At 48.2% G+C, this 23,693-nt stretch overlaps 1 protein-coding gene across 2 annotated transcripts in view; it reads left to right on the top strand.

Annotated features, from left to right (window-relative positions):
• The window catches only part of LOC133279591 (heme oxygenase 2-like), a 230,566-nt gene that overhangs the window by 145,966 nt on the left and 60,907 nt on the right, over positions 1-23,693 (top strand). The window contains exon 1 of one of the 2 annotated variants that reach the window (XM_061473450.1): positions 8,863-8,970. The exons of the other annotated variant lie outside the window; for it this stretch is intronic. Coding sequence (XP_061329434.1) covers positions 8,903-8,970 — 68 coding nt within the window. The 5' untranslated portion in view covers positions 8,863-8,902. Of the gene's footprint in view, positions 1-8,862; positions 8,971-23,693 lie in introns of those variants that run through there. 2 annotated transcript variants of the gene reach the window in all.

Raw genomic sequence — 23,693 nt, 5'->3', positions numbered from 1 at the left:
GGACAAAGGCCTATGATGCCTATTGCTGTCCCAGCTTCTCCTTTGTTGGGTGAAACAGATCTGTTATTCAAGCCTCATAGTGCCTAGCACAACACTGCTTTACATTCATCAGCTATAAGTGCCTGTCACTGTCCCTGCTTGGGGTGTCCCAGGCAGAGCTGACTGCATGCTGGGATGGGCAGGGCAAATACTGGCTATCTCCAGAACAAAGGCTCTTCAGGAAGTTCATGTGTGCCTGTCACACTCCATCCCTACTCTCCCCAGGTGCAAAGCTGGTTGACTGATGTGCCCCTTGTGCTGTTCTCCCAGGCAGCGAGAAGCAGACAGGCCAACCCAATATGGGTGATAAGCAACTTCCACTTTATTTGTGACGCAGTTCACACATATATAGGAGTGGTATTCAGCCACTCCTTCTTGGCACAACAGTATTGTTTAGCCCCCCCACAGCTTCCTCCACATTCTCCTCCCAGGTCCGGTCTCCGGCCACCTGTGGGGACCACCCCCCGCCTTGTTTGCACAGTCCTCCAGAACTCTATGGTTCTGCTCTTAGAGTCATTCTGCAACAATTCCCCCCTTTTTCTTTGTGCAAGCAAGGCATTATGGGTTAATCTGTTCACCTGTTTTATCACACAACTATAAACAAGTCTAATAGCTACGATGATTAACCTAATCAATGATACATAAGTGCAATACTTTTAAACAGTGTTTGACTCAACCTGTAATGCCCCGTGAAAACAACCATCTAATTATTCTTAGAATACTGCTCATTTACTATTGCTGGGTAAGCTGAGCCAGGGTTCTCAGCTGTACGTACATCGAATTAGCATAATCAGAGACTCATACAACACATTCCAGCAAACTCCTCAGATCCATGTCCCTGTTCCAACAACAAAAGGTTCTGCAGTGTTACATGTCTTGCCGTCAACAAATCAGAAATTGACTTCGATGTAGAATTGTCTGCTTAGCAACTCAGCAACCCAGCCTGCTTAGTTGAGCCAAGGCCCCGGCTGACGCCATGCCTGGCAGGAGGAAAGAAACTGATATAATAGTGTCAAGTGAGCAAAACTTACATAAGATCTACAGTTTAACAGTGAGGCTAAAATAAGGCACTTTAAGCACCTTGAGCGGTGCTGTTACTGAAGTGCTAAGGGTCGGTGAGGTCAGTCCTCCAGTAACAAAGTCCCTTTTCCTTATTGAAGGATTGCTTGGCCAGGCTGGATCGCTGCAGATCCGAACATTCTGCTGAGCAGCCTCAAGGGATGATCGGTAGAGCGGGAAGTATTGCGGGAAGCTTACCTGAACCACACGCTGACGTTCCTGTAATCTAAAGGATTAGAATTTACACCTTTTATAGCACTATTCACCTTGGCTTAGGCACTTGTTCAGCTAAGTATTACGCATGTACCCATTCGCACGGCCCCTAATAATTCTACTCCCAAGGTCCATTTGGGGCAATAGGCGAATATGGTACCCCAGCATCCCAACTGTCTGTTGAGTTGTTGAGGTTGGTAGTGCTACAAACGACATGGCAGACCGGCAAGGGTCAATTGCTTATCATAATACCAACCAAACATATTGGAAATGGTTTACCAGGGGAAGGTAAGGCGAGGCAGATGGCATTCTACCCTGCAACTTAACCATCATCCCCCACCCGTTGTTCCTGGGCTGCGGAGGTAGACGGTTGATCGTTTCCGGAGTCTTTATTCCTGTCAGGAAGAGCAGAAGAAGATAAGGATACTGTTTTGGTCCACTTCGCAGGAACCCATTGTGTACCTGTGGATGTAAGCACACACATATAACCTCGCCCCATGTACTTCACTTCTGCTGGGCCCTGCCATAAGCCCATGCTGGGATCACGGTACATGACCATCATAGGCGCCTTCGATTCGGACGCCGTGGCTCGGCTGTGCACTTGAGCAGGGGGAGAGTCCTGATCTGCAAAAATGCACAAGTAGTTCAGAACAAACAGCGCCTTAGTCTTTCTTGCACGTCGCGAACATCACTGAACTTTTCAAGGTACCGTTTCAGGGTTTGATGCGCCCGCTCAACTATTGCCTGTCCCGTTGGCGAATGGGGAATGCCAGTCACATGTTTGACTCCCCATTTTTGACAAAATTGGCGCATTCTCTCACCTACATAGGCGGGCCCATTGTCCGTTTTTATTTGCTGAGGGACTCCCATAACGGCAAAGCAGCTAGTTAGATGCCGCACTACATGGGAACCCCTTTCTCCTGTCTGGGCCGTGGCCCACAGGAATCTGCTATGTGTGTCAATTGTGACGTGCACATACTTAAGGCGTCCAAACTGTGGCACGTGTGTGACATTCATCTGCCATACTTCACAAGGGCCCAAACCCCAAGGGTTCACCCCAATTCCCAGCCCTGGTCCATGATGGCTGCAGCTGGGGCAGGCCCTGACAATGCCTCTTGCTTCCTCCATCGTAATCTTAAATTGACGGAATAGTCCCTTAGCATTCTGGTGAAAGGTGTTGTGGGCCTCTCTGGCTTTTATGAAGTCACTCAGGGGTGCAACAATGGAAACTAATTGATCTGCTCTGTCATTGCCTTCCCCCAACCCCTGTGACCATTTATGACTCCGTATGTGGATGATGGCGTAAGCACACTCCCGCTGATGAATGGCTGCCTGCAGCTGACGCAGCAGGTCAAACAACCACCGGTTTCGACACTCTCTGAGCCGAGCATCCTCAATACACTGAACCACACCTGTGACGTACATAGAATCAGAGATTACATTTATCTCTGTGTGATGCCAGTTCAAGAAGGTCCAGACAACCGCCGCTAGCTCTAAAGTCTGCAGTGAGTCCTCCGCTTCCGCGGCCAGTATCTGCTGGTGCCATGTGTCACCCTGGATCCAAGTCGCAGCGGCGCGCCGAGACTTCTTTCCAGCGTCTGTAAAAACCGTTACTGCATTGGCCAGCGGGCGCTCAGTCCTTTTTGGGACCTTGATCCATTCTTGCTGGCTGATCCAGCGCAAGGTAGTGGATTGCAGTTGCTCTACCTTAAGGTCCGCAGCCTGAGACAGCAGGCTGATTTGTAACGCCTGTGAGTGCTGGAGATACCACTCAAGATCCTGCCGTTTTATTGGCAGGTAAATAGTTCCGGGTTCCTGGGCCGTTAATTGCAACACCCTCATTCGGCCCTTTTGAACCAATTCTGCTAAATTTTTTATTTTCTGTTGAATAGTAGTTTTGGGCTGGACAGCAGTAAAAAGCCACTCCAATATCTTCACCTCCTCCCCCCTTTTCTTTTTGCACTGTGTCAGTGCACCCAAGAGTTGCTTAGGGCCTTGTAGTATTGTAAGGTCTACAGGAAGGTCTGGGTCTCTACGGTCAACCCATCTCTGTACGATTTGTGTGCTGATGCGCTGGATGGTTAGCCGCTGTTCCGATGTGGGTCACACCGGTCGTGCTGGGTCAGTGCCCTGCAACAGGGGTCTCAGAGTGTCAATATCATCGTTTGAAATGCTCACGACAGGATGCAGCCATTGTATATCTCCAAGTAAATGCTGTGCGTCATGTAGGGTCGAGATTTGAATGTGAAGTTGCAGTTTCTGTGGTCGCACCTGGCCTTCTGTAATATGCCAACCTAAATATTTCCAAGCAGGGCCGCGCTGAATTTTTTCAGCCGCAATAACGAGTCCTTGTTTGCTCAGTTGCTGCTCCAGTAGAATCTCTTGGTCCGTCGTGAAGGGATGATTTTGGGAGAATAGAATATCGTTCATATAATGATAAATTAATGTTCCCGGCCACATCCGGCGAAGGGGCTGGAGCGCATTGGCTGCAAATAGCTGACACAGGGCAGGGCTATTTTTCATTCCCTGTGGCAGTACTGTCCATTCAAAATGGCGAGAAGGTGCTGCTTTATTTGGCATTGGCAAGTTAAAAGCGAATCGTGCAGTATCTAATGGATGCAGCTTAATTGTGAAAAAACAGTCCTTAAGATCAATAACCAGCAGGTGCCAACCCTCTGGGAGCATAGCAGGGTTGGGCAAACCTGGCTGCAAGGCACCCATTGCTTGTATCTGTGCATTCACAGCTCTCAAGTCCTGTAGCAGTCTGTATTTCCCTGATTTCTTTTTTATAACAAAAATTGGTGTATTCCAGGGGCTCATGGAAGGTCATAGGTGTCCCTGTTGTAATTGTTCCTGTACTAAAAGCTGTGCTTGCTCCAGACTTCCCTTTTTCAGCAGCCACTGCTCAACCCACACCGGAGTGTTAGTAGTCCATGTGAGCTGGATCGGGAAAGTCCATTGTGCAGCGACCTCTCCTAAAAATGCTGGTTAGTCAGCACCAGTCCCAGCTGGTCTAGCACATCTCGGCTGATTAGGGCATTCACCCCAGTGGGCAGCGGCATAATGGTTGCATAGATAGAAGCAACCTGACCTTCAACGGCCACCTGTATTAAATCAGAGCTGCATTACACAGAAGCAGTGCCACCAATGCCCTCAACTCCACCCAGGGTGGGGTGACACGGCCACCAGTGTGGCCACTTGTCAGTGTTTATTATGGTGATATCTGCTCCAGTGTCCAGTAATGCCGGTAAATTTAGACGCTCGTTCCCTCGAGACCATGTGGAGTCCACTACAGGTCTGGTAGTCATTGGGACAGTTAGCATTACCAGTCCTCCCGTGGAGCCAAATCCTTGGGACCCCCGCTTGGCCAAGGAACCAGTATCTTGCATTGCAGCAGTTAATTGTGGCAAGGGGACTAGCTGGGCAATCTTGCTCCCTACAGGGATATGAATCGGGGGAAATAATGTTTGAGCTACAACGCAAATTTCTCCAGTAAAGTCTGCATCAATCAGTCCAGGTAATATGAACAGACCCTTCAGTCCACTGGAGGATCGCCCAAGCAGCAATGCTCCATGGGCTTGTCCATTTATCATTAGTGGTCCTCGGACTGCTGTGGGGATCTTACGCGGCCGTTGATCAATGAGGGTCGCATCTACTGCGGTTGCCAGGTCCAGGCCGAGGCTCCCTCTAGTGGCGGGCTGCAGGTTGGCTGCGGGCAGCTGCTCCCGGCTGCTGGTGTCGCTCTTGGTGCTGGCCACTGGGCGGCAGCCGACGGTGTCGCACTTGGCGCTGACCACTGGGTGGCGGCCTGAGCAGGGGCCGCAATTGTTATCTGCGCGCGGCGGCCATTCGCGCTCATCTGTCCGTTTCCCGAGCAGCTGCAAGCTTCTGTGCTGTGGCTATTTCGGTGACAGTTAGAACACCAAACAGGCCTTCTGCAGTACCGTTTCAAGTGTCTTCCGCCACATCTGTAGCAACGAATCTGCGGCTTGCATTCGCTTCTTGGTTGTGCCGGCACTACGTTGGACCCAGCGCTGCAAAAGCCTGTACCTGAGCCTGCGCTGCCTCCCTCTGTGCCTGAGCTCTTTTCCCATTTCCTTAACAGTTTCTACAAGTAGTGCCTGAGCTCCTACTGGCACCCTGCTCATGCGTTCTAACATAAGTTCTATGGTGGCATCTGCGGGTAGGGTAACTAAAATGCTCTTTGTATAAGCGTTGCTATTTTCCATGACACACTGGCGCAGCAGCGGACCCCTCATGTAATCCGGAGTGTCTGCTAAGCCGATGGCTGTGGTTACTTTGTCCACAAAATCAGCAAATGTTTCATCTTTTCCCTGTTTAATGGACATGTACGAGGGGATAGGGGGCGCCGTGCGCACTCCTTGCATGGCTTCCCGGGCAGTACGCATGGATTCCAGACAGACATCTGGTCCCATTTGCACCTGAATGTCCGCACTAGCAAATCGCCCAGTTCCCATCAATTGTTCTGTAGTAACACCAAACAGCGGGTCGTTTTGGCCTCTGGGCAGGTTTGATGATCTGTCACAGAGCTGTTGCCAATGCGCCTGCCACAATAGCTGCTGCGCTTGTGTCATTATCATTCTAATTATACCCTTAATATCTTCAGGACATAGCACTGTACCACTCCAAATATAACTTAACATCTGTTTAGTGGGCTCACCGTGCAGTCCTGATTCGTTCACCGTACTTCGTAACTGAGTTAAAAATTTCCAATCTAGGGCATAGTGGGTTCCCTGTGTTCCTCCCAGTCCATCTGGTTCGTACCGGACTGGGAAGGCTCGCAGATCTTCCAGATCTCTCGTTAGGGCGTAGTCTTTATTTTCTACTGCGTATTTTAAAATGGCGTCCCAGTCGATCCGGCACCGGGATACCGCCCTCTTTCTTCCGGATTCCTCGACATTTATCATGCGTATACCTTCTATCACACTCTGTCTTTTTCAAAGTCCCTGCTGTCGGAATCGCTCTGCTTCTCAGAGCTCGACTGGGGGGGGTGGGGGGGCAGGGAGTTGCGCATCCTCCTGATGCGCGGATTGACTCCACAACTCGTTAAAAGTTGTAAAGTAGGTATGCTTTTTATTCAGTGCTGAGACGCACGGGGATAATTCCTCAAAGTCATGCGTACCTCAGTGTTGTTTCCCTCTACATTTATTCTCTAAAGTTATATATATTCATAAGGTTGCACAATACGCCTATACATATTCATGTCCTATCCCTGCTTCGTATTATAATGAGCCAGAAGGTCCTCTGCGCCTGCGCAGTGCCCCCTCTGGTCATGGACAGGGGTCTCAAGATGAAGTAAATGAGTCTTCCTCTTCTTGCACTTTTCACCTTTTTTAGTCTTTACGTGTGGCCTTAGAGTTTGGTCAGTGTCCCAGCCGTAAATCCTCTACTTCTCCCCTTTATCAGTAGAGTTTGATCAGTGTCCCAGCCGTAAATCCTCTGCTTCTCCCCTTTATCAGCAGATTCAGGCATCTGCTTATTAACAGGACCGGAGGTCTCTGTTCTGCTTAGCAGGCATTTACAACAGATAGTCCTTTTGTTTAAACAAATTCCTCTAACCCCCTTGTACAACCCCCCTGTACAACCCCCTTGTACAACCCCCCTGTACTACCCCCCTGTACAACCCCCCTGTACAATGGTCAACCCTCTGTATCACTCTGCTGCACCTTCTGATGAGGAGGGAGGGGGAAAAACCCTGCGCTCCGAGCACAGGCAGAGCCCCGCAAGTCGGGGGAAACGAGTTATAATCTTCCCCCGGCCTTAACCGACCGGGGACGTCTGTCCCTAGCTTCTCTGTTGCTACAGCGGCAATTTTCTTTTCCGCCTTGTATTTTTTTATGCAATTTATCACTTCTCTCCAAGGTTTACCGAGTTTCTTTGCCGTTTTATCATCATTAAGCATTGAGTCAAATAACTCATCACCAAACTTTCGCCACTCACTCTCCTCAAATACTGTATTAGGATCTGCAAAAAATCCCTTAGCCTCCCCTAGAGCCACCAGACCTGCTAGCTGCCTTAGAGTCTCAGGCTCAATTCCCCGCTTTTATAAAAAGCACTGTAAAAAGTTCAGGGCTCAGTTCCCCGCTTTTATAAAAAGCACTGTAATAAGTCCAGGGCTACCTCTCGGTCCATTTTCATGGCCAGCCTTTTCCGGATCGTCTTCTTCTGGGTCGTCCTGTAACCTCAGTCTCCGGATTGGCCTCCCGACGCAGCAGTGTCTGGTTCGCCCCAACAGCGGATTCCTTTCGGTTAGTCCAAGCATCCGGGTCCATCACGCCACCGCAGCAGCACTGCCCGCGCTTCCCGGCCACTGCCGCCGGCGCCGCTCACTCGCCGTTCCAGGTCCCCGTCGACCGGGGCCCTGTATCCGGGTCCCCGTCGTCCGGGGCCCTGTATCCGGGTCCCCGTCGACCGGGGCCCTGTATTCCGAGTCCCTGTTCGGGCGCCATTTGTAAGCGGCGAGGAGAAGCAGACAGGCCAACCCAATATGGGTGATAAGCAACTTCCATTTTATTTGTGACGCAGTTCACACATATATAGGAGTGGTATTCAGCCACTCCTTCTTGGCACAACAGTATTGGTTAGCCCCCCACAGCTTCCTCCACATTCTCCTCCCAGGTCCGGTCTCCGGCCACCTGTGGGGGCCACTCCCCGCCTTGCTTGCACAGTCCTCCAGAACTCTATGGTTCTGCTCTTAGAGTAATTCTGCAACATTCTAGCCCTGAGGGGGCTGACCTTGAATAAGAGACCATGAGGGTTGGCTCTCTTACAGTGAGTGCTTTCCAAGAGCCAGGAAGCAGCTTAGTTCCTTCTTGATCTGGCAAGGCTGCCTGTAAGGTGATGGTGCTGCTCTGCATAAAGCTGATTACAGGTCCATTTTGTAAATGAGGTGGGTGGATTTCTGCTTAAGAGAAGCCTCAGCTATAAGCCCGGTGTCTCACTCCTGCTTCTTGTTTGATCTTTGGGTGTCCTGCTACATCCAAGGAGAATTTTTTTGTTTGTTTCCTTTCGCAGAAGAGGAGGGAGAACTCAGTTACTTCTGGGGTTTCAAGTTAACCCTGCTAGGCAGGAGAGGAGAGTGTGCGTGGTAGCAGGAGCCATCTGCAGCAGCCATTTTGACTCTTCAGAGTCTGGCACTGGATGAAATGTTTGGTAGCACTAGTGGAAAGCAGCTTGCTCACAATTTCGGTGCAGATAGCTAATGTGAAGGTCTCTGATCATTTTCAGCCAGGAGCCATCCTGAAGTGGGAAACCAAATGCAGTGTGCTGTGTTGTAGGTATCCTCTCAGGCTAAAATTTGGTGAGCTGGGTGGTTTTAGTGTTGAGGTTTGCTGGGGTATTTGAACTGAACAAGCAAGATTGCTTCCTTGAAAGTGCCTGCTGTGCCGTGGAAATGGCCCATGGCTGCTCCTCACCACCCTGCCTGGTGGAGCAGCTCAGAGGCTGCTTGCTGTATGGCTCAGCATTTCAGACCCATTCCTTCATGAAGGCAGATTTCGTCTAAAACCTCTCTCTGGTTTTGCCTTTCAGGTTGTCTAATCTCCAGCACTAAACAGCAATACTGCTTGCAATGGAGAGCGCAGAGAGGCGAGAAGGGGAAATGTTGCTCTATGGGGAACCAGAAGATGACATTGTCAGGTGCGTCATGCCTGACAATGTGGCACAGACAGTATTGGGAAAGGCAGGAGACCTTCTAGGTTAAGGGGTGTGATCTTTCTCCCCATCTTAAAAGGGGTGGGGGACTCAAATTGCTGATTAATCAAATATATATGTGCAGTAAATCTGTTTAATCAAAGTGTCCCAGCAGGGATGGGAAGGAGCAATCTGGCTAAAGCTGGGAGCAAGCAGTTGGTTTTTTTTAGTTTCTACTATCACTTGCCCTTCAGAAATGCTTTGACCATTTGGTAGTTGCGTTTGTGCCTTCCTGGCTAAGGCGAGCCAGTTTTCCATGGTTTGCTGGGCAGACTCATGTGAAGGCAGTTTCTTGGTTAGAAAGATGACCCTAGAGGTGAACTATGCTCTAGGGAGCTGCCTCTCTTGCCTTTGCAGAATGCCCACTGGTTTAGGCAAGACTGTTGTCTTGGAGGTTAGTTTAAACAACAAATTCACACACATGCTCTGAAAGTCGAGGCTTCAAACTTGGGAATAGTGAGCAGGGTGCTTCCCAGAATGCCTAGATATTCTGTGCTGGTTGACATCTCTTTGAATTGAGACAGTTTCATGCTGCCTGGCTGCATGGCCACTGGTGGGTCTGGAGTGTGTCTGTTGCAGCTATCTGTAGCAGACTAGTCAGAAAACCTGATCATTTCCAAAGTCGACTTATCTTAGGTTATAAACAATGTGGGACTTTTGGGGAAGTCTTGGACCCTAAAGTGTCAACTTTCATGTATTTATTTTCACAGCATCTTCTGACTTTTGTCCTTCTGGCAGTTCTGAGTCTGCAGTCTTACTGAACAAAATGGACTCAACACTTCAAAATAAGAAGCTGGATTTCTAAAAGTGTTTATATATTTGGAACATGTCAATATTTTTATTTTTTATACCATATATCTTTGAGTTTATTTATATGACATACAATAAACAATGTATAAGGTACTAATGATAATTTATAAGTAATGTCTTATGACAGTTCGGGGGTGCATTCTAAGCAGCAGCACTGGGTCTAGTGGAGAGCAGTAGAGTCTGCGCCTGTACTAACTGAAACCCCAGACAGAGAACTGGAAGGAGAGGAGTTGACATGGGCACCCTGCAGGAAGGAGAGGTGGGAGAGATCAGTCAGGGAGAGAGCCCAGTTCATGTAGGCTGTGCAGCCCCAAGGTAAGAGAGACCTGGGGAAAAGGGGGGCTGTCTGCTGGGAGGATGGGCTCTGGAAAGGGTCTAGGCTAAAGAAAGGAGCAGGTATGTTACTGGCATTGTACAAAGCTTGTCTTGCCAATATACACCGTGTGACCCCTGAGTGAGCTTCGGAACACACTGCTTATAAATTCACTGCGACAGCGAAATGATCAGTGGCACTATGGGTCATCCTTTGCAGCTACCACCACGTTGATTTGTGTGCTGCCTGAAAACATAGCCTCTGTAGGTTTATTCTCAAAAGCTGTGCTGCAGATGTTTACGTACCTTCTCGCATCTTGCATCTGAAAAGAGAGCTGTTTTCTTACACAGGCACAGTTCCGTGTGTACAGGTATTTCAGAAGATATTCCCTGTCATAATGCCGTGTCTTGAGTGGGTGTAATCCATCGCCATGGTCTCTGCTGTGGCCAAGCCCCATGGAGGGGCCAGTGTAAGTACAGCATACAGGAATGCTGTAAAGCAGAGTTGTGACTTCTGCGGCTTCATCTTCTACCAGATTACACTTGGAGTGCCATCTTTTAGGTATCAAAGGGATAAATCCAAGAGCAATACTTCCTGTGCTTCTCCAAGGGAACTGGAGCTGCTCTGGAAGTGCCTTTCAAATGTGCCTGTATGGTTTTAGTATCATTCCCGCATAAAATTCCTTTCAGAGCCATTACATATATGTTGCTCATTGTGTAATGGAAGATGAAGCACTTGGGAGAGGTGATGCAGCCTTGAGCAAAACCACGTTTGAGCCGGCATCCGCCTGCGGGGGCAGCCTCTGGCAGTGCCGGCACCTCATCCCACACCGGACACTCCGCACTAGGTGACCTACCCGTGAGGGGAGGCCGCACCGTTGTCCGAGCACAGGGGGGAGCTGCCCTTGGTGATACAAGGAAAGCAAGTGCCTGGAAAATGTAGGGTTTAAAATACTTTTAGCTTAACTTAGGTCTAAGATAGAGAACAATGTTTGTGTTGCAAGCCTGTGGTGTGATACCAGAATTTAGTAGTCTTGCTAACAAGAGTGAAGTACTTCTTTCCATCCTTCTTATGACTGAATTATTTCTTACCATCCTTCTAATTATTAGTTAGATGGAAGACAGTGACTCCTGAACATCTGCCAGCTTAGGATATTCCTTGTCTGCCCATCCTGTTCTGTTTGCCATAAATTTTGTACAAAGATCACACTTGCCCAAATCTTTGCCAGCAATCCGAAACTTACAGATACGGCTGGTTTCAGCTACTTTTGTGATTACTGGGGCATCCCACTGTGCCAAAGGTGAAAAGTGCACCCTGAGGAAGACTGCTTACTGCATCTTGAAGAGCCCTGCCCACGACCATCAGAGGCCACTGCGCAAGCACCAAAATTGAGGAGACTTATCATAATGAGTTCCTAAAGTAATTGTAATATCCCCGCCAAACTCTCGGGAACCTAATGAATATGCATGTTTGTGTGCAATACATATCTGCTTGCTTAACCCCTCAGTGTGCAAGTTAGGAGGAGCGGTCCCCCTTACACCCTGCGCCCTAAGAAACATAACTGCTTTATAACTCTCTTTGAGTCGTAGAGTTTGATTCCATGCTTCAGTTTGGCACCCCAGATGGGACAATCTCTGTCTGGCTATGGGACCTGCTGAGGACGGGACTCTTCTGGGCACCCCGAAGATTTCTTGGGAGGACTCCCCCACTGAGATCACCGCAGGGGCAGACAAGGACCATCACTAGTGAATCATCAGGTATGTTTGAACCAGGTAAAGGGGATACCTGTAAGTCGTGAGGAGACGTCCTACGCGAGGTAAAGAGTGCAGGTGCTTGCCCCAAGGTTTTGGTGTATCAATACACAGGTGGTAGGTAAAGGCATATACCTGGCTGCTGGTATACACCCACAAGAAGCAGGGGGCATCTTGTGGTTTGGGTCCTATAAAACACAGGGAGTGTCTTGTGAAATGGTTTTGGGTCTTATTGGTATTTGACTTACTTTGTGGCTTGTTACAGTAATGATTTTCGTCTTGTGATTTTGGTATTGGCGGCAGGATGTTATAACTGTGTTATTGTTGTTTGGTTGGTTGAATTTTAGTCTCTGTCTCAATGTGTTGTAACTGTGTGGAGTGTGTCTGTGGGATCCTGTGTGTGTGTGTGTGAATGCGAGATTGATAATGGAAAATCAGCAGAACGGAGAGATCTTGAAAAAGAGTCCTTTAGGGTGCATTTTGGCACACTGGAAAGAACTGGGAGGGTTTCCTGTGGGCTCAGTAAACAAAACGGTAAAATACTGTAAACAATGGTGGGCTTCGTATACTTTGGTAGATCAGGAAAAATGGCCTAAAAATGGAACTCTGAACTATAATACATTGTTACAATTAATGTTGTTTTGAGGGGGCAAGTAAAATGGGATGAAATGATGTATGCAGATATGTTTTTCACTTGAGGAAACCACCCGGCGTGACGGACTGAATGCAAAATTAATAGAGCTCTGCCAGATTCCTTAATTTTGGCTTCAGAAAAGGACAGGGAAAACTAGAAAGCTAAGTTGGAGAGATGTTGTTCAGCCTGTGATAGTGGGGGAATGATGTTTAAAGTTAAGAAAAACCTAGAGTAATCAGGAAGATAGGTTGGAAAATTCTGCATCACAGGTAACCTCCAAGAGGAGGACCCTCTGCATCTATCAGATATTGATAAGGAGGAAGAGACTGCTGTCACTGGCAACAAGCAGCAGATCCACATTCAGATTTAATAAAGGGTTAAAGCAGAAGTGCTGTTGCCGAGGCAGGCATCTGGAGCCTGGAGCCGCTGCAGAGCAGGGTGGGCAACTGTGAGGAAAAAGAAAGGGAAAACTAAGGTGGAAGTGAGAGGAGCTCGAGCAGCTCCTGTGTTTGAGTGTGGGAGGAGGGATGTTGGGCGGAGGTGGGGGAGTGGGGTCTTCTGTGGAACTGGGTCGGTGTGCGTGCTATGGGGAGCTTGGACGCTGGAAGTGAGACTGCCGGGGGGGGGGGGGGGGGGGGAGGGGGGGGCAGGGGGTGTGGCATGGTTTGGCTCTTACGGCTGAATTGGAACTGGAATAACAGGGACCTCGGGAATCTACCTTATCAGATCCACCGGTTAAATTAAATGCCAGTCACTAGAGAAAATAAAGTGGAATTTTAGTGAATACAGGAGCAACTTATTTCGTGCTAAATCAGAGAGGAAAGAATTTGTTACAGATGTGGGACCTATTGGCCAGCAAGGGAAAGAGAAAAAAAAAAAAAAAGAGGCTTTCTTCCTGAAACCTTTAAAGTACAAATTGGGAAAACAAATAGGAATGCATAAACTTTTATGCATGCCAAATTCTCCAAAATCTTTATTAGGGCGAGAAGCAACATTTGAGCAGACTGGCTCAAGATCTCAGAGCAGTCAACAAAATTGCAGAGGATATTCGTCCAGTAGTAGCTAATTCGTATGACTTACTGACTAAATTGAATAATAATCACAAATGGTTTGCTGTCTTGGATTTAAAGGACGCTTTCTTTTGCTTACCATTGGCCAAAGAAAGCCAAAATTATTTGCTTTTGAATGGGAAAATCCTGACACAGGAAAGGAAACTCAGTTAACTTGGACGGTATTACCTAAAGGGTTTAAAAACAGTCCAACAATTTTTGGAAAACTGGAATCATGGAAGCCATCTACACAGATGGAGACTCTGTTACAGTATGTGGATGACTAGTTAATTGATGCAGAAACAAAGGAAGAATGTATCCAGTGCACGGTGGAATAATTAAATTTCCTGGGACTGAATGGTTATCAGGTATCCAAACTAAAGGCCCAACTAATCCAAACCCAAGTTTCCTACTTAGGATATGAAGTAACAGGAGAATGGAGAGAACTTGGAATTGTTAGAAAAGAAGCCATTTGCCAAACTCCATGACCATCGACCATCAAGGAGCTCCGGATGTTCCTGGGAATGACTGGATGGTGCAGACTTTGGATCCATGATTATGGTGTTCTGGTAAGACCACTATGTGAACTGTTGAAAGGAAACCCTATAAAAAGGCAGTGGCATATTTTTCGAAACAGCTGGATGAAGCGAGCAAAGGATGGCCTGGATGCCTAAGAGCTGTGGCAGCAGTTGTCATGAATACTGAAGAGGCTTGCATATTTACCTTGGGACAAAAGATTACTGTGCTAGTGTCCCATGTTGTATCAGCAGTTTCTGGAACAGAAAGGAGCCCACTGGTTATCTTCTTCACGTTTTTTAAAATACCAGGCCACCCTTATGGAACACGAAGATATAGAAATTGTGGTCACTAATGTTGTGAATCCAGCATCCTTTTTGCAGGTACAACCGACAGAACCACTAACACACGACTGCTTGGCCACTGTAGAGACTGTATATTCGAGCCAACCAGATTTGATTCTTGGTTTACTGATGGTAGTAGCTAAATGAAAAATGGTGAACAAAAAGCAGGATATGCCATTACCACCACTTCACAGGTAAAAGAAGCTAAACCTTTACCCGCAAACACCTCTGCCCAAAAGGCAGAAATAATAGCATTAATGAGAGCCCTGGAATTGGCTGAAGATGAAAGGATAAATATTTGGACTGATTCTAAATACGCATTTGGTGTGGTCCATGCACATGGTGCTATCTGGAAAGAACGAGGACTTTTGAACATACAAGGGAAACAGGTTAAACATGCTACAGAAACTGCTGTTCAGCTACCTGAGGAAGTAGCTATTATGTATTGTAGAGGGCATTAACAAGGTGACCCTAATCAGAGAACTGGAAATAATCTGGCCAGTTTTGAAGCCAAAGGAGCATCTGAACAATCTAAAATCATGTCCTTAATCCCTGATAGCAAACTAACAATTGAGAAATCTGATCCTAGATATTCAAAAGAGGATAAAAAGTTGATTGAAGATCAAAAAAGACAGGAAAACAAAGAGGGTTGGGTTCAGATACCTGGTGGGCAAATTGTAATTCCCTATAATCAACTCTGGAAGCTAGTTCAGGAGAAACATAATAAAACTCATTAGGTGAAAATAGAAATCAGATTGGGACAATTGGGAGAGGAAGTTATCCGGGACAGCAATGGCAAACTGATTTTCCTCTAATTGCTGAGAAAAGGAGGTTATTGGTATTTGTTGGTGTTAAGGGATACTTTTTCACACTGGCCAGAAGCATTAAACCAGATAATACCTCATTTTGGAGTACCAGCAGCAGTTTCTTCTGACGGAGGCTCACACGTCAGCGCAAAATTGTTACAAGAACCAAATGGCTCTAGAGAGGGTATTGGCTTCACAAGGAGGGGTTTGTTCCATAATCAATGGTTCCTATATAGAACAAAGTGGCAGAATTGAAACAGATCTGGGGGAAATTTGGAAACAAACTGCAATATTTCATGAGATGACCAAGGATGACACCTCTTGGGGTATGAAGGTCACACTGGTCCAAATCTTTGCCAGCAACCCGGAACTTGCAGATACGGCTGGTTTCAGCTACTTTTGTGATTACTGGGGCATCCCACTGTGCCAAAGGTGAAAAGTGCACCCTGAGGAAGACTGCTTACTGCATCTTGAAGACCCCTGCCCACGACCATCGGAGGGCAGTGAAAAGCGCCAAAAGGGAGGAGACTTATAATGAGTACCCAAAGTAATTGTAGTATCCCCACCGAACTCTCGGGAACCTAATGAATATGCATGTTTGTGTGTAATACATATCTGCTTGCTTAACCCCTCGGTGTGCAAGTTAGGAGGAGGGGTCCCCCTTTGACCCGGTGCCGTAATAAACATACCTGCTTTATAACTCTTGAGTTGTAGATTCTGAGCCTGTGCTTCAGTTCGGCATGTAGTATAGGGCAGAGATGTACCAGACTGGGAAAGGCAGGGAACCCTGGAGTTGGGGATGTACCAGAATATTACAAAACACCTGTGGACAGGAACCACCACAAGAGGAAAGTGGCGATTCCGAATGAGACACTCCTGCAGGCAGTCCAGTATCCTCTCATACCACAGGAAGGCAAGGGCAGGAAGTATTGCAAGAAGAGCAGGATGGGCAGACAATGAGTATCCGAAGCTAGCAGATGTTCAGGACTCACTATCCCCAAACTAACTAATTCGAAGGATAAAACCCTGTTATCTCTAGTACAGGAGTGACCTCGTACTTCACAATGGTAAGAAATAGTTCACTCTTGTTAGTAAGACTACTAAATTCTGTTATGACACCACAGACATACAACTCAAACATTGTTCTTTATCTCAGACCTAAGTGAAGTTAAAAGTATTTTAACCCTATGTTTTCCAGGCAGTTGCTTTCCCTATATCACTCGGTACCGGCAGGCCCGCGGGGGGAGCCCCACCGTAGGACGGCACCATCGCCACCGGAAGCCCAGCGCCGCCATCTCCCTCCGGCCGTGGAGGCGAAAGCACCGCCCGTCGCTGGTCGCTGCCGTCACGGGGCAGCACCCCCCTGGTGCGCCGGCCCAGGCGTTGAGGGCGGGCCTGGCCGGGCCGCAGGGAGCGGGCCCTGACCCGGTAGGGCTTGGCCCGGAAGCCCGCCCCCCGCGGCCGCGTGAGCCTCCCTGGCAGGGGCGTGCTGCGGGGCCCGGTGCTTTCCGCTGCACGCCCCTTGGAGCCGGGGTCCCTGCTCGTCGCGGAGCCGCTAGCTCCCGAGCCGCGCCGCTGGTAGCGGTCGGTGAAAGCCCAGCTGGCCTGACCCTCTTCGTTTCTTTCCCCGGAGCGGCGCCGGAGATGCTCATCCACATGGATCAGAAGGAGGAACTGCGGTTGTCCCGCTCCTGCGAAGGGAAGAGTGCTCTGAGCGGCACCTCAGGTAAGGGCCGTCAGTGTGAACCCGTCATGAGAAAGAGTGCTCCGGGAGCACCAGCGCCCCCAGAATGTACAAGGGCGGAGGTGCTGGGTTGGAGCAGGGCCCGTCCAGCTTCACCTGCTGCCTGTGGCGACGGTATTCATAGCGCCACAGGGCACCAGGCTGGGAGGGATCTCAAGGATCATCCAGTACAACTTTTCCAGGCAAAGCATGACCTGGACTGGATGTCCCAGTGCCCTGTCCAGCTGAGTCTTTAAAGCGTCCAACACTGGGGAGTGCACCACTTCCCTGGGGAGATTATTGCAATGGCTGGTTGTTCTCACTGGGAAAACTTTTCCTCTTGTGTCCAACCAGAATCTGCCCAGGAGTAACTTGTACCCCTCGTCTTTTCCATGTGACCCCTTGTGAAAAGGGAGCCTCTGTCTTCTTCATAGCCACCCTTAAATACTGGACTGTGGTGATCATGTCTCCCCCGAGCCTTCTGTTCTCTAGGCAGAGCAAGCCCAGCTCTCAGCCTTTCCTCATACAGCAGGCAGCAGGCCCAGCCTTTGATCAAGGCCCAGAGAAGGGCAGACAAGCAGTGATGTGTCCCTGTATCCTTCCACAGGCCTGAGCCATCTGTGGCTTCAGAAGCTCCTGAACTAGGCCCATAATGTCTCAAGATCTATCTTCTTGCCTTCTCAAGCTGTGCACATTGTAGCAGCCGTGGCAGCTTGCAGCAAGGAGTTCCCCAGCTTATTTAGGTGATTTATGAGTTGCAGCCTCCTTTAGTTTGCTTTGAAAGTGCCTTTTCCTGTTGGCAGGAGTTCTTAATTTAGAACAGGTGATGCAGGATAGATGCTAAACCACCCCCCGGCCATTTATGTTTTTATAGTCCTCTGTGATACCCACTATCAGCTGTACCTTTTCCCAGCAGAATGGGCAGTTGACTCATCTCCTATACAGAAGCTGCTCTGTGCCCCATTCCTGGCAGTGTTCAAGACCAGGTTGGATGGGACTTGCAGCAACCTGGTCTAGTGCAAGGTGTCCCTGCACATGGCAGGAGGCTGGAACTGGATGGGATCTGTAAGGTCCATTCCAGCTAAAACCATCCTGTGGTTCTATGATTTTCAGGTACACCATCCTGGAAGAGCAAATATCTTTCCCATTCAGGCAGTAAACTTTTGCCTCTAATATGCCAGTGATTGCAGTAGATTCAGGTTCTGGTGAAGCATGCAGGGTAATTTACAGCATTTGCTCCTGTGAACACTCTGAAAAATCCACTGTGTAGTTTGGAGGGAATTACCGTTTCCTGAATGCAGGATGTAGCAGAATGTTTTATACTTAAAGTCAATCTATTTGCTGAATTTTTAGCATTTGGCCCCTTGCGATTTGCCCTGTCCAAAGCTTCCAGTCCTGCCTGTGACTTGTCTGGATTCTCATTTTATTGCAGCTGAAGATGGGATTGTGAGCACGAATGAAGTCAATACCGATCAAGGCATCCTCACTCCAGTGCAGCCCAAAGGTTTATGCTCAGGACTCTCCGAGGAGAACAGTTCCCAGGGTGCTGCACAGGACCCTGTTCTCCCACGCAGGTCAGAAAGGATTCACAGATCTAAGAGCTTTCAGGTGAGCTCCAACCTCCTCCAGCATCAGAGAATCCACACCGGAGAAAAACCCTTCATAAGCACCGAATGTGGGGAGAGTTTCCGGCACTGGTCACATCTCATCCAGCACCAGGAGGTGCACACAGCGGAGCGGCCCTGCGAGTTCTCCGAGTGTGGGAAGAGCTTCTTTGGGAACTCGCAGCTTGTCCAGGAACAGCAGGTGCAGACCAGGGAGAAACCCTACCAGTGCAGGACCTGCAGGAAGAGCTTCAGTGTGAGCTCAAAGCTGATCCAGCACCAGTTAACCCACACTGGGGAGAAGCCCTACAAGTGTGCCGACTGTGGGAAGAGCTTCTCCAAGAACTCGCAGCTTGTTCTGCACCAGCGTGTGCACACCGGGGAGAGACCCTATGAGTGCTCCGAGTGCGGGAAGAGTTTCAGCTTGAGCTCGAATCTGATCCGACACCAGGTAACCCACACCAGGGAGAAGCCCTACAAGTGTGCCGAGTGCGGGAAGAGCTTCTCCAGGAAATCACAGCTCCTCCTGCACCAGCGGGTGCACACGGGGGAGAAGCCCTACGAGTGCAGGGCCTGTGGGAAGAGCTTCCGTGTGAGCTCATCCCTGACGCAACACCACCGGGTCCACAGTGGGGAGAAACCCTACGAGTGCAGGACCTGTGGGAAGAGCTTCAGCGTGAGCTCGAATCTGATCCGGCACCAGGTAACCCACACCAGGGAGAAGCCCTACAAGTGTGTCGAGTGCGGGAAGAGCTTTTACGAGAACTGTCAGCTCCTACAGCACCAGCGGGTGCACACCGGGGAGAAAGCCTACGAGTGTACAGAGTGCGGGAAGAGCTTCAGTGTGAGGTCAGCCCTGACACGACACCAGCGGGTCCACACTGGGGAGCGCCCCTTTAAGTGCACCGAGTGTGGGAAGAGATTCCTGTGGAGGTCAACCCTGCTCCAGCACCAACGTGTTCACACCGGGGAGAGGCCCTACGTCTGCACCTACTGCGGGGACAGGTTTCGGCAGAGTCCCCACCTCATCGACCACCGGCGCATCCACACCGGGGAGCGTCCCTACGTCTGTGCCGAGTGCGGGAAGGGCTTCAGAGTGAGCTCGGCACTCTTCCGGCACCAGCAGACCCACAGGGGTGGGGAGCCCTAGGTGGGGTGAGTGTGGGGAGCAGCAAGGTCTGATACGCTGTGAGCAAAGCCCGGTGTCTCCCCCTCCCATTGACCACCCTGCTTGTGGAGGGTGAAAGCAGTTTCTTCCTAGGAGAATGAACCCTCAGAGATGAAGAAGGGAAGAGGTGGTAGAGGGAGCTGATTGGAGGTTTGGGGCAGGTGGCAGGAGGAAGGTGCCTCATACTCTGCAGTGGTGTCTGCACCCAGCTCCTTTCAGAAGGATGTCTTGAGTGTTTCAGGACAGGAGCTGTGCCGGGTTCTGCTGCTGCCCTGGGGCCACGTGGCTCTTCTGCGTCCCTGGCAGTGTTCAAGGCCAGTTTGCACAGGGCTTGGAGCAGCCTGTGCTAGTGGAAGGTGGCCCTGCCCATGGCATGGCTGGGAACTGGATGAGCTTTAAGGTCCCTTCCAACCCCAGCCATTCTATGGGTCTGTAATTCTTGATCCTGCTGAGCTGAATAAAGAGCTTGAAGGACAAAGGCCTATGAAGCCTATTGCTGTCCCAGCTTCTCCTTTGTTGGGTGAAACCGATATCTTATTCAAGCCTCATAGTGCCCAGCACAAAGCTGCTTTACATGCATCAGCTATAAGTGCCTGTCACTGGCCACGCTTGGTGTCGTAGGCACAGCTGACTGCATGCTGAGATGGGCAGGGCAAGTACTGGCTATCCCCAGAACAAAGGCTGTTCAGGAAGTTCATGTGTGCCTGTCACACTCCATTCCTACTCTCCCCAGGTGCGAAGCTGGTTGACTGATGTGCCCCTTGTGCTGTTCTCCCAGGCAGTATGAGAAAACAGATTCCGGATGCAGTGCTTGGCACAAGGGCTGATTACCGAAGTGCAGAACTGGACAAGATCTGTGAACTTCCCTAATTTCAGGTATAAGTTCTGGTCCCAAGCTTGTGCGCCAGTTACCATATGAGCCTTAATTGTGACTGACGCAATTTCATACGTAAGGGTCTTGAAGGTTCGATCCGCCATGTCTTCTCTGGCTCTGGTGCTTGCTTTATTCTTGCATAATGTATCCAAGCAGGTTGTTCCTTTATCTTCACTGCTGTAAAGGTGGTCAATATTATCTGGTACAGTCTGCTCCACTTCTCCTGGAGAGGATCTCCTGAAAAATTCTTAACATAAACCCAGTCTCCAGATCTGAAAGGGTGTATAGGATAATCCAAACCTCTTGCTCTTGTCCCTATTATTCTCTTATTTATCTCCTCCAATAGTTTTCCCAGATTGATCAGAAACTGTCAGAGATAGCTTTCTCCCACTTCCTGAAGACTTTCTCCTTTAAACTGGGACTGATATGGTCTTCCATACAAAATTTCAAATGGGCCAACCTCTTCTTTCAACCGAGGTTTAGTTTGAATTCTTAATAGAGCCAGTGGTAACACTTGGTACCAATATAAATTCATTTCCTCACATATTTTACTAGTCTGTTGTTAGATCAGACAGTTCATCTTTTCTACTTGCCCACTGGCCTGAAGCCTGTATGGAACATGTAGTTGCAAATGAATTTCTTATTTTTTGTTAATTTCTTGTAACAACTTTGCACTGAAGTGTGAACCCAGGTCAGAAGAAATTGCCACTGGTACTCCAAAATGAGGTATTATTTCATTTAATAATGTTTTAATCACTTGTCTTGCATTATTTATCCTACAAGGCAATGCTTCTGGCCAGCCTGAAAAAGTATCTGTTAACACCAGCAAACATTGACAATCCCCTTTTCTTGGTAATTCAGAAAAATCTGTTTGCCACTGCTCTCCCAGATAACTTCCTCTCCCAATTGTCCCAATTTGATTTCTATTTTCAGTCTTAGGATTATTCTTAAGACATAGCTGACACTGTTTTGTCACTAATTTTACTATAGTATATAGATTTCTTCCTACAATTTGTTTATTTATACAAAGAGTTACTAACCCAATGAGTTTTATTATGTTCCTCCTGAACTAACTTCCAGAGTTGGTTTTAGGGGATTACAATTTGCCCATCAGGTATCTGAACCCCACCCTCTTTATTTTCCTGTCCTTTTAAATCTTGAATCAATTTTCTATCCTTTTTCAATCTTCAATCAACTTTTTATCCTCTTTTGAATATCTAGGTTCAGATTTCTCAATTGTTAGTTTGCTATCAGGGATTAAGGACATGATTTTAGATTGTTCAGATGCTCCTTTGGCTTCCAATTTGGCCAAATAATTTCCAGTTTCCTGATCAGATTCACCTTGTTGATATCCTTTACAGTACATAATAGCTACTTCTTCAGATAGCTGAACAGCTTCCAGTAATTGTAGAATTTCTGTAACGTTTAATCTGTTTCCTTTGTGTGTTCAGAAGTCCTTGTTCTTTCCAGATAGCACCATGTGCACGGACCACACCAAATGCGTATTTAGAATCAGTCCAAATATTTATCCTTTTATCTTCAACCAATTCCAGGGCTCTCGTTAATGCTATTATTTCTGCCTTCTGGGCAGAGGTGTTCACAGGTAAAGGTTTAGCTTCTTTTACCTGTGAAGTGGTGGTAATGGCATATCCTGCTTTTCCTTCACCATTTTTCATGAAGCTACTACCATCAGTAAACCAAGAATCAGCATCTTCCAGAGGTTTTTCTTTCAACTCTGGTTGGCTCGAGTATACAGTCTCTACAGTGGCCAAGCAGCCGTGTGTTAGTGGTTCTGTCGATCGTTCCAGAACACCATAATCATGGATCCAAAGTCTGCACCATCCAGTCATTCCCAGGAACATCCGGAGCTCCTTGACGGTCGATGGTCATGGAGTTTGGCAAATGGCTTCTTTTCTAACAATTCCAAGTTCTCTCTATTCTCCTGTTACTTCATATCCTAAGTAGGAAACTTGGGTTTGGATTAGTTGGGCCTTTTGTTTGGATACCCGATAACCATTCAGTCCCAGGAAATTTAATTATTCCACCATGCACTGGATACATTCTTCCTTTGTTTCTGCGGCAATTAACAGGTCATCCACATACTGTAACAGAGTCCCCATCTGTGTAGATAGCTTCCATGATTCCAGTTCCAGTGCTAATTGTTTTCCAGAAATCCTCAGACTGTTTTTAAACCCTTAGGAAACCTTCCCGGTTCTTTCCAATGTGCCAAAGGACTCTTTTTCATGATCTCTTCACTCTGCTGATTTCATGTTATCACTCTCTTACTCACACACACACACACACACACACACACACACACACGATCCCAGAGACACACTCCACGCAGTTACAACACTTGAAACAAGTACAGAGGCTAATATTCTATCAAACAAAACACAATGAATAACAGTTCTAACAGTCACCGATACCAACATCAAAAGACCAAAATCATTAATGTAACAAGCCACAAATTAAATCAAATACCAAGAAGAGCCAAAAGCATTTCCACAAGACACCCCCTGCGTCTTGTAGGACCCAAACCACAAGATGCCCCCTGCTTCTTGTGGGTGCATACCAAATGGATGCTAGCAGCCGGGTATACGCCTTTACCCATGAGATTTCCTATCTCGATTTATGAAAGGCTTCCAAACCTTGTGTACACTTACCAACCCAACCCAATCACCAATTTAGTCTTTTTGCAAGATGTCCGCTGTACCTTACAGGCTATACAAAAGAAAAGAATACCTTTTATGAGGATAGTTCTTGTCTGCTCCCACAGTGATCAGAATGAGTCGAGGGGTCCCTCCGAGAAATATTCCCGAGGGCCCTAGGGAGCCCTGTCCTCAGCAGGTTCTGCAGCCAAGCAGAGAGGGTCCCACCTGGGGTGCCAAATTGATAAGGAGAAAACTCCAGGAACAGACTTGCCAACAAAGTTTTCAAGCTGACAAGCAGGTATTCCTTATTGTGGCGCCAGGAGACACGGGGGACAGCTCCTCCTAACGTGTGTCCCTGTATTGCTGCACAAGCCATCCTTATATAGTCCCTGGGCATACATACATATTCATGAGGCTACATAT

The sequence above is a fragment of the Pezoporus flaviventris genome, unplaced genomic scaffold (assembly GCF_033815535.1).
Source record: "Pezoporus flaviventris isolate CSIRO_AGI_PZ_B2104156 unplaced genomic scaffold, CSIRO_AGI_Pfla_v1 ptg000078l, whole genome shotgun sequence".
Classification (NCBI taxonomy): Eukaryota; Metazoa; Chordata; class Aves; order Psittaciformes; family Psittacidae; genus Pezoporus; species Pezoporus flaviventris.
Note: the sequence above shows the minus strand (reverse complement) of the source record. Positions and strands in the feature narration are given on the sequence as shown.